Here is an 11,251-nt window from a genome sequence, read left to right on the forward strand (position 1 = left end):
TGCTTTGCGCCCCCTGTGCTTAACCCACTGCGCTACCACTGGACTCCCAAACTAGAGCTTTTATACAGTTGACTTTCCTTCTCCTCCCCATCCCTCTCTTCTTCCTCCTCCTGTTTCTTTTTATTACCATCAGGGTTATCGCTGGGACTCTGTACTCAAAACCACTGCTTCTGGTGGCCATTCCCTACTCCCTTTTTAAAATTTATGTTTTCCTTTCTACTTTATTGTCTAGACCAGAGAGAAATTGAGGAGGTGAGATAGTGAGAGAAATATAGACATCTGCAGACCTGTTTCACCCTTTGTGTGTGTGTTGGGGGGTGGGGGGAGCTGGGCGCTCAAAGCCAGTTCCCTGTGCATAGTATTATGTGTATGCTCAGTGGTGTGCCACTGTTGCCTGCCCCTTTTTCTTTCTTGTCTCTTAACATCACGTGAGTAGAACAGCCAAGAAGATGGACTCTTCCAATCCCAGACCCATGTGACTCCACCCACAGGGTAACCCACAATGTCGGCCTTAAATTACTCCCGTCATGCAGGTGCAATTGAAAGATAACTTTATTGGTCAGGTGGCCACCATGCTTTTCCTATAATAAGTTTCCTTTATACAGACATGATGGTGTTACATGCAGATGCCTTCTGAGAGCCCTGGGGCAGGGGGCAGCCTTGCCCCTCACAGCAGAGCTCCTGTGTTGAAATGAGCTGGTTTGGCTTTTGTGGATTTCAGGGTCTGGAGCCAAGAACGTACAGTGAAGATCCCCTTTCTCCCACCCTCCTTCGCTTCACAGGGAAGCTGCTTTGAAGTACAGCGAGCATCAGGACGTATGGACACTGGGGCAGGGGACAGCGAGGGCCAGCGCTCCCCCACCTGCTCCAGCCTTGGCTCAGATTGCCCAGACCCAGTGGTGTCCAAAAGAGCAGGTGGGTGAGGCCCCAGGCCACGCTGCCTTTCAGAAGCTGGAAGCTCTAAAGCAACAGACATCTCCAGGAACCAGCAGGCAACCCCGAGCTGTGCAAGCAGGGCATCTCACACTCAGCTTAAGCAGGACCTAGTGCCTGACCTGAATGCTTTGGACCCAGGCAGCACTCCCAGCCTGGGCTGGGACTCTGTACTGTGGCTGGTGGGAGGCCTCGTCAGTTACTACAGTGAAATCCAGCTTCTTCCTTTGGACTCGCAGGCAAGTCCATTACTGGTGGGGACCTATGTCCTCCATTGGGGTGTTGACCTTTCCACTAAGGGACCTAATTTCCCTTGCTCAGGCCTCAAAAACCATATGGCCTGCACCTTAGAGCAGAAAGACCCAGTGGGGCGCACAGCATGCTGGGAGGGGCTGGATCACTGGGCTGCTGACACGAGTTGTGCTTGCCTGGAGCTGGGCAGGTATCTTAAGTGCAATCTGGTTTTTTCTTTTTGAAAATTCATCTGACTTCTAAGAAGTGCCCAGCTGCTCAAGTATAACCCCTTCCCCCCCCCCCCCACCATCTCCACCCTCAATTCATTAAACCCAAGGCTGGAGTCTGCTCCCCCATTAGCCTGTGAATATTGTCACAATATTTGGCACTACCAATGTGGTGGATTTCATGGAGGTGGGCTAGGGTGTGGGGAGGTGAGTCATGTCCACCACGCCCATCCCTACCCCCACCCTCACCACTAGACACACGCGCAAAGGCTCTCTGCACAGCTAGAAGCCTGGGTCTCTGACCACTGCCTAAGGCTCAAAAGGGGTGTCTGGAATGAGGCCGAATGAAGGAATATTTCCAGAGGACGCTTTTGTGCAAGAAGCCCATGCTAGCAGTGAGGAGAGAGAAGCGAGGAGGGGGGCAAGGCATGAACAGGCCAGCCCAGTGCTGGTCAGAAACAGGGTCTGCTTACTGGAAAGATCATTGCCCAAGCAGCGTGTAAAATTTCAGGACGCTGGATCATCAGGAAGAATATAAGGGCAGTGAGATTCAGGGGTCGCTTCCTCAGGCCACCACTTCTGCAGAAAGCTGTCTCTTCTCAACACCTCCCCCCCTCTCCGCCCCAGGGACGAAGGGTGCAGATGAAGCCTGTGGCTTTCTGTCACCTGGCCTGCACCCAGACCTTCCAGCAAAAGCCAAACCAAACCATCAAGCCGAATGCGGTGGGGCCTGGGGGCCTCCCCCGTGCCTCAGATCTCGATGAGGCTGGCCAGGCGCAGGCAGAGCGGTGCGTCCACCGGCATGGCCGTGCGGTTCATGGCGTTCCCGTCCAGGCGCAGCACCTGCAGCTTGGAGAAGTTCATCACGTCCACCACACTGCAGAAGCTGCTGATGGAGAACTCTGCAGGCACAAAAGGGATGGGGAGGCGGGTGGTGAGTTAGAGAAGCCCAACGTTGGTTTGCTATGCACAGTATGGGACTACCGGGTGGATCATTTTTGCAGGATTGGCGTCATACCGACGTGCACCGCTAGGGGGCGGGACAGCGAACTGTCAGCGCCTGCAGCTCCGTCTGCTCCCTTCCCTGGCCCCCAACCTGTGCAGGACTCCTCAGTCCGGGAAAGTCCTTGAGTGTCCTTGCAGCTGGGACCTGGTCTTTTACCATCTGTGTGCAGCAGGGGGAGGCAGCAGGCAGACAGAGCAAAGTCCAGCAGCTGTGAAGCGCTTGATTGCTCTGGAAAGGGAGGGCTTTGCTGAATTGCTATGAGGCGTAAATCAGAAATATTTCCTGTCCTTTGCAGATATGGAAAGAGGCAGGAAATTAAAGAGACAAGGGTCCTTGTGAGCTGGAGTTTTGAGGGTGCCCATTTCCATTCTGCCCCTCGACAAACAAGCCAGTCAGGCTCCCAGGCTAATGGAATCAGAAATTCATAGCTGAATATGGGCTGCAAAAGTCAAATAAATAAACCTATTGCCTTCTGCGTTTTTTTCCTTATGACCAAGATCTAACCCCTGGCCCTTTTTTTCTTTGCTTAACTCTCAAATGAAGTTCCTTTTTTGGGGGTGAGCACCCCCATCACATAATCTCAATAGATACAGCAGTTCTGTTTGGTTCCAATATAACCCCTCAGCTATCAATCACCCAATTCCCCTGCTCTCTTTCAGGTCTGCTAAGGCAGCCTGTTCTGCTGCCCTCTACTGGGTCAGGAAATGGAAAGTAATTAGGCCAGAGCTCCAGCAGGAAAGCCCCCAGCAGGTCACAAGGACTTCAGGGAAGTAGCTCTTGGAGGTCTGGGGGGGCAATGTCCCACAGCTCAGGGAGGGGATGAGCCTGCAGTGGGAACCTTGGGGGTGGGGACTCAGGGGCTGTGTGTGTTGCCCAGAGCTGGGCAGGGAGTGTGATGGAAAGGCTAGCCTGACTCTCTTTGTATGGGTGACAGTGTTAGGGAGAGAAGGAAGTGACAATGAAGGTGACAAGGAAAATGTATGGATAGGCTGACATGTACTTGAAATTAGCATGCAGCTTTGGGGCTCTGCTACACTGTCAGCTGTACTGACAGGATCTCTGACCCAAAGGACACTGACCCTGGGCAAAGCAGGGCAGACAAGAATACCTGTCTCTGCAAAGCATTCATCTGGGGTAAAAGATCTGGAATGTAGGCACCCAGTGGTGGTGCACCTGGTTGAGCACACATGTTATAATGCACAAGGGCCCAGGACGGAGCAGCTGGTGTCCCCACCTGCAGGGAGAAAGCTTCACAAGTGGTGAAGCAGTGCTGCAGGTGTCTCTCTATCTCTCTTCCTTTCTCCCTGTCTGTCTCCCCAATCCCTCTCGATTTCCGGCTGTCTCTATCTAATAAGTAAAGATATAAAAAAAAAGGCCTACATGGAAAGAAAAAAAAAAAGATCTGGAATGTTCCTTTTATGACCCAGCAAACAGATCAAGTGGCTTCTAAGTAGGCTGGGGTGGGCAGAGCCTCAGCCTAGGGCTGTGTAGAAAGAGGTTTGGAGGTAGCCTTGGGCTCCAGTAAAGAGTCCCAATTTATACATCACTTCCAGCCTTGCAGGGGACTGTGGGGAAGTCTCTTCTCCAGAGTGGAGCCCCAAATCCTGGACCCTAATTGGTTATGTATAAATACTGAGGTGGCTGGAGGCTGGCTGTGTCCAGACAACCCCAGCCCCTGTGCGTCGCCTCCCAAGCTCACGAATAGCTTCTGTTTGCAGACACAGGGAGGTACATTCCAGCCCAGATTAAACACTGACATAAGACTTTCCGAGTCTCTCCTGATGGAGCTTCCCGGCCCTGATCTCTCCCAAAGCTGTGAATCCCAGTGCCCAACAGTTTTCCTGGCTGCTTTGAGGCTGGAAAAACTGAGGGTGACACTGATGTAAGAAAGGGGGTGTCTCCACTCCCTGAACACCCTTTGGTTCCTGTTCTTCCTTATTTCCTCCTTCAGAGGAGAATTTTAACCACACCATCCCCACCCCCATCCCCATGCCTCCACTCTCTGTATGGCTGTATGTTGTATGGCTGTATGTTGTATGGCTGTATGCTGTATGGCTGTATGCTGTATGGCTGTATGCTGTATGGCTGTATGCTGTATGGCTGTATGCTGTATGGCTGTATGCTGTATAGCTGTATGCTGTATGCTGTATGGCTGTATGGCTGTATGCTGTATAGCTGTATGCTGTATGGCTGTATGGCTGTATGGCTGTATGTTGTATGGCTGTATGACTGTATGGCTGTATGGCTGTATGCTGTATGGCTGTATGCTGTATGCTGTATGCTGTATGGCTGTATGCTGTATGCTGTATGGCTGTATGCTGTATGACTGTATGGCTGTATGCTGTATGCTGTATGCTGTATGGCTGTATGCTGTATGCTGTATGCTGTATGGCTGTATGCTGTATGGCTGTATGCTGTATAGCTGTATGCTGTATGTTGTATGGCTGTATGGCTGTATGCTGTATGACTGTATGGCTGTATTCTGTATGCTGTATGCTGTATTCTGTATGGCTGTATGCTGTATGCTGTATGGCTGTATGCTGTATGGCTGTATGCTGTATGGCTGTATGACTGTATGGCTGTATGGCTGTATGCTGTATGGCTGTATGCTGTATGCTGTATGCTGTATGGCTGTATGCTGTATGCTGTATGGCTGTATGGCTGTATGCTGTATGACTGTATGGCTGTATGCTGTATGCTGTATGGCTGTATGCTGTATGCTGTATGGCTGTATGCTGTATGGCTGTATGCTGTATGGCTGTATGCTGTATGTTGTATGGCTGTATGGCTGTATGCTGTATGACTGTATGGCTGTATGCTGTATGCTGTATGCTGTATTCTGTATGGCTGTATGCTGTATGCTGTATGGCTGTATGCTGTATGGCTGTATGCTGTATAGCTGTATGCTGTATGTTGTATGGCTGTATGGCTGTATGCTGTATGCTGTATGGCTGTATGGCTGTATGGCTGTATGCTGTATGCTGTATGCTGTATGTTGTATGCTGTATGCTGTATGGCTGTATGCTGTATGCTGTATGGCTGTATGGCTGTATGGCTGTATGCTGTATGCTGTATGGCTGTATGGCTGTATGGCTGTATGGCTGTATGGCTGTATGGCTGTATGCTGTATGCTGTATGGCTGTATGCTGTATGGCTGTATGCTGTATGCTGTATGGCTGTATGCTGTATGCTGTATGGCTGTATGCTGTATGCTGTATGCTGTATGCTGTGTGCTGTATGGCTGTCCCTCATATGTGCCCAAGAGGGGCTGGGGCTGGGGCTGGGGAACTGCCTTTCCTTCCAGGGGACTGGATTGGAGAGCTAGTCCTTGCACTTTCAGCCACAGAGTCTGGCTTCAGGCCCCTGGATGTTGAAAGCAGGGGACTGGGCCTTCATATTATTGGGCAGTAGGAAAAGGCATGACACATTTTTGCATAGGAGAACATAGAAAAATACATCATGACTTTTTGGACATCCCAACACACAGTCTCAGTGACGGAGAGTGATAGTTTTTGCTCCATTCTGCCTCAGTCTTCCCATTCTTTTTTTTTTTTTCTTTTTTTAGTCTCCTCATTCCTACAGTGCAAAACTAATGTTAATAATGAGAAAACAAAGCTATGCCTGTGAGCTTCAAAGTGGCAAGGAGAGGAAAAGATAATAATAATCCTTATTGTGCACTGGTTTTAAAATTATATGTCTGGGCCCAGACTGAGCACATTACAGTATTCATTAATTAAGGAAAACAAGGAATCTGTGTTATTCTGCCTAAAGAGAAAAATCAAAGAAAAGAGAGAGACCAAACATAATAGATAAAAAGGATTTGGCTTACATTGTTCAAGAAGGGGTTGAAATATTGGGAGGTATTTAAGTTACTGGAGAATTTTTCTTGCAGGATCTTGTGACACTCGGCCAGAGCCTTTGGCTCTGTGTGAAAGCAGGGAGGTGATAAGGCCCTGTGGAGAAGCCTGTCCTGTCTAAGCAGTCACTAATGGGGCTCCCCCAGGACAGCTGCTCTTTGTGTCACAGGTCAGACTCTGATGAGGCACAGCATACAGTGTCACGTTGCTGATGTGACAATTCTGGACTCAGTGGGGATGGCAGGTACATGATGATGTCTTCTGGGAGGGGTGATAGACAGCCAATGGTAAATGTCAAATTCATTGCAGCATGTGACATCATAGAGAACTGCCCCTCGAGGGACTATGATACCCCATCACCTTCTGGGAAAGGCAAAGCATGAAGACAGTGAAAATATTAGCAGTTGCCAAGAGCCAGGAATGGGCAGAGGGTAAGCAGAGCACAGAAGAGTTTTAGGGCTAAAAATACAGCGTGATCATAGGATACACATTTGTCCACCACTAAAGACTGCACGAAACCAGTAACAAACCATAACGTAACCCGGGGACTCCGGGAGATGAGGACGTATCAGAGTAGACTCATCAGTGGTGACAAATGTACCGGTGTGGAGGACGATGTTGATGATGGAGAACGCTAAGCATATATCAGGGTGGGGGGTAATCTGGATAATTGTTGTACAATCCCCTCAAGTTTTCTGTGAATAAGTGAAAATACTAGTTTTAATTCTCTCATATGAACCTTACGGCTATATTGGATTAGCCTCCTGAACATGGGAGAAATTAAAAATAAATAAATAAAAGAAGAAAAGAAAGAGACTTTGGGTACCAAATGGCTTGGACAGTTGGTGACAGTGTCTGACACTTCAGACCAGAGGATCAGACGTGTCAGCTCTTGCTGACAGCCAGCCTCTGTGACTGTGCCTGTCACCTCGCTGTCCAGCTTGTTAACATCCTGCCAAATGACTGATCTGTTTCCTGAGCACAGGAGGAAACAGGGATGGGAGGGAGGGAGGAAGACGCCGTGCTCAATGCTGCTTTGATGGTGCTGCTGTTACAGGAAGGCTCCTCTTCAGAGCCCTCTGCCGATGGCCAGTAATGAGTCTGTCATTCCCTAGGAAGTGTCCTGGCAGGGGCCAGGAGGTTAACTGCTAGGCTGACACAGTAATTTCCAGCTAGGATGGGATATCAGAGGCTCTGGGGTAACGTAAGTATGTTCTGAACACAGTGCGCTGGGGCTTGGGGTTGGGGGGAGCAGAGCCACTAACAACTCCATTGGAATGGAGATTTCAGTCCTCAAGGCAAGACTGTATTTTGTGCTTTTAAACTTTTGTTGGGAAGTGCTTGGAAGACAAGAAGTTCGGTGTTCTGCCCATCACCCTCCGTCTCTGTTGGGGTTCGGTTCATGTTGCCCTGAGAGCACCTGTGCCCTGTCACCAGGTGTGCCTTGGACTCCAGGGAGAACTGACCAGAACAAGTACTGTATTCAGCTCAGACCGTCCATTCCCGCCCACCAGCTGCCATGTACAAAAAAAAAAAAATACATTATAAAACAAATACCAAGCACAACCCAGGCTGCAGAGGTGAGAACTGATCACGTGGGACTAGGGGACACAGACTTTTCTGGGACAGTAAGTAATGGCCTGTGGATTCTTAGGTCCCACCTTCCTCCCAAGAGGGACCTGGGAAGTCCAGCTGAAACCCCACTCTATGAATTGTCCTTCCCCTCCAAGCCCACCTCTCAGATGCAGGGATAGCCTTGGCTGTGCCCTGCTAGCTGCCAGGCTTCTCTGTGGCCCTTCCACTTCCCAGAGCACTTTATCCTGTGTCCCTTCCACTTCCCAGAGGGATTTGTCCTGTGTCCCTGCAATCAGTGTCCTCTTACCTTTCCTGGGAAGTCTTCTTCCCAAGAACACCTCCCCCCCCCCAGTTCTCCTGGGTTTCCCCAGAATGCTTGTGGAATCTGAGAGCTTGCCTCCTAGGCAGGGAGGTTCCCTACTTCTATTACTTCCGTGTGACCATGAACATTCAGAACAGGGTCTTTTTAGTGGATCTCAGGCATGTGCTACCCACCCCCCCCCGCCCTCCCCCACACCCTTCCTTGCCAAGGCCTCACCATTGATCCTGTTGCCCTGCAGGTAGAAGTTCTCCAAGTTGGTGTGGACTGGGGGGATCTTCTGCAGCTGGTTATAGGAGAGGTCGAGCTCCAGGAGGCTGCTGGAGTTGAAGGAGCCTGAGGCGAGGCCATTGTTGGTGAGGCTGTTGTGGGACAGACGCACATACAACAGCTTGGGTGAACCCCGGAAGTAGCTGTCAGGGACCGAGTAGACATTGTTGTGCTCTAGGTACAGCTGCTCCAGCAAAGGGGGAAGCCCATCAGGCACCCTCCTCAGGTGGTTATAACTCAGGTCCAGCAAGATGAGTGAGCGGAGGCCCCTCATAGCACTGCCCACTTCCTGGATCTCGTTGTGGTGGAGGTACAGCGCGGTGAGGTTCTCCAGCCCCTCTAGGGCATTGTTGGGGACCCTGGAGATCTGGTTGTGGTCAAGATGCAGCTCCTTCAGGGAGCGGGGCAGGGGGCCGGGCATGCGGGTCAGGTTGTTGTGGTCCAGGTACAGCCTCTCCAGGTGCCGCAGCTTGGAGAAGACCTTCCTGCCCACCTTGTCGCTGGTGATCTGGTTGCCGTGGAGGGCGACCCAGAGTAGCCCGGTGGCATTGTCAAAGACACCTTCCTGGATGGCGGTGATCTGGTTGTTCTGGAAGTAGACGTACTTCATGCGGGAGGGCACGAAGGGCAGGTACTTGAGGTTGCGGTTATCGCAGTACATGGCCGTGGGAAAGTTGGGCGGGCAGTCGCACTCCTGGGGGCAGTCTCGGGGCTCCGGCTGAGGTGGGGAGCCGTAGGCATAGGCCGGGCCTTCATCCACCCCGTAGGGGTATGGCTCATAGGGCTCATAGGGGTATGGCTCGTAGGGGTCATAGCTGGTGGACTGCTGGCTGCGGAGGTATTGGAGCCACCAGTAGTTGTCATCGTCATACTGGGCCCCGCAGAGGGAACAGAGCCCCACCAGCAGGAGGAGGGAGGCCCACTGCATAGCGTCTCTCTGTGGGGTGGAGGATGGGGGAGAGAAGAGCAAGCAAGGGTGAGTGAGGTGGGGAGACAGGGCTGGAGAGCCAGGCCCTCTGGGAGTTTTCCTCTGGACACAGAGGGACTGGGGTGGGGGTGCTGCTACATCTTTTTTTTTTGAGGGGCAGCTCTTTATACACCTCGAGAGGGGGGCAACGGAGGAGCCAAATGCTACACTGTGGAGGTGGAGGCTACAGTGTCTGTGGGGGTGCTTTTCAGGCCTGAACTCATGTCCAGTTTGGATTCCCCAGAGAAATAATATTTTCCAAGAACCCAAGTATGAAGTGATCCTTTCCAAGGGTCCAAGGGAAAAAAAAAAATTCTCCTGGCTTCCCCCTTGTCTCTGGGAAACCCTGGAGTGGCTGGAAACCTCAATGGAGCAGACCTGGCAGGTGAGAAATTCTACCCCCGAACCACCCCTGCAGCAGGTCAGATCTGAACTCTTTCACTTTCAGTCTTTCAGCTGACTGTGGTTTGGGTTTTGGGCTTTAGGGGAGCAGTGCAATCCCCTGCAGCCACTGTGGAGCTTGGGCTCAGCTCTATAGTGCTGGGATCTGTCAGTGGGTGTAAGCACCCTCTGTGGCTACACTGCCTTGTGGTAGCACCAGGGCTTCATGCAACGGCTGCAGGTCCCTCCAGGCTGGGGACACTGGTACTCAGTCTGCACCTGTCCCCCAGAGTCTCTGACTCAGTGCTCCGGGCTGTCGCCTGGGGCAGCTTGTCTAGTAGGCTGTTCGTGTTCCTCGTGCTCCACCATGAACACCATTATTCGGAGGCAGGAGAAATGGGGGCAACCTAAAGGGAAGGGGGAACTGAGACTCTCCTGCATGCCCAGGGGATGGTGGCTTGGCCTTCAGTGACATGAGGGCCACCAAGGCCACACACATTGCCAGCTGGTTTTTGCCTTTTAGCATGGATGCTGGTGAGCTAAGAACAGAGATACGGATGGATTTGATGTCACCTGAGAGGGACACTAAAGGCATGGAAGATGAGGGCCTGGCCCTGCAGTGGCCTCCCCTCAGGCACCTGCTCTGCATGCCTGTGGCTGATGCATTGAGGTAGGAACATGGTGCTTGGATGGAGGAAGCTGATTCTGCCTCAATCTCAGAAGAGCCATGTACCTCCTCCACTTTGCTGCTGGTTCTCACTGGGGGTGACAGGCAGAAGGAAAGGATCTGAAAGCCAACGTCAAACACATGAACTGATGGGAAGGACCCAGACAGTGACACTAGGACCTGCCTGCCACTATGTCTCTCTGCCTCCTGAGAGAGGTCCCCTTGGGCCTGCTCCATGCCCCTGGCCTCTGGGACACTGAGCAGAGGCACCCTGGCATATTCTCAGGTAATCCTGGGCCCCACACAAAGAGCCCACAGTGTTTCTAGAAGCCAGCCCAACTGCCCACTGCCTGGGCACACTGACTGGGTCTGGTGCTGGCCGGGACAGAAGACGGGCGGGGCAGCTCACTGCCAGGAGCACATTTTTCCATGCACAGTCCTGGGCTGCTGCAGGACTGGGGTGGCTGTCGGGGGCTGGCACAGTGACCTTCTGTCTCCATGGCTCCTTCTTGCAGACTGAGCACCTTGGCAGATGGGAGCCACCTTCCTGCTAGAGCCTCAAATTTCCAGGGCTGTGCATTTGGCCCATGCTGGCCTCCCCTTAGAAGCCTCTGAGGATGTCCATGCCTCTCCTCACTCTGCCCCTTCTCTCAGCACTACTGCTGTGCTCACTTCCCTCAATTCTGGGGACCCTCCTGGGCTCAGAGTTCTGTGGGTGGGGGGAGGTTACTCAGGGCTTCCTGCTGCTCTTCCACTTCTTTGCTCCCAAGGACCAGCTCTCTCTCTCCTCTCAGAGGTGAGGAGGTCAAACCCGA

At 52.0% G+C, this 11,251-nt stretch overlaps 1 protein-coding gene across 1 annotated transcript in view; it reads right to left on the reverse strand.

Annotated features, from left to right (window-relative positions):
• Window positions 1–534: 534 nt before the first annotated feature.
• Window positions 535–11,251, reverse strand: part of FMOD (fibromodulin) — an 11,318-nt gene continuing 601 nt past the window's right edge. Inside the window, exons 2-3 of the mRNA XM_007522114.3 lie at window positions 8,371–9,358; window positions 535–2,296 (exon numbers count right to left, since the gene is read on the reverse strand). Of these exons, the coding sequence (XP_007522176.1) occupies window positions 2,145–2,296; window positions 8,371–9,349 (1,131 nt within the window). The 5' untranslated portion in view covers window positions 9,350–9,358 and the 3' untranslated portion in view covers window positions 535–2,144. The remainder of the gene's footprint in view (window positions 2,297–8,370; window positions 9,359–11,251) is intronic.

Source organism: Erinaceus europaeus, chromosome 19 (assembly GCF_950295315.1).
Source record: "Erinaceus europaeus chromosome 19, mEriEur2.1, whole genome shotgun sequence".
NCBI lineage: Eukaryota > Metazoa > Chordata > Mammalia > Eulipotyphla > Erinaceidae > Erinaceus > Erinaceus europaeus.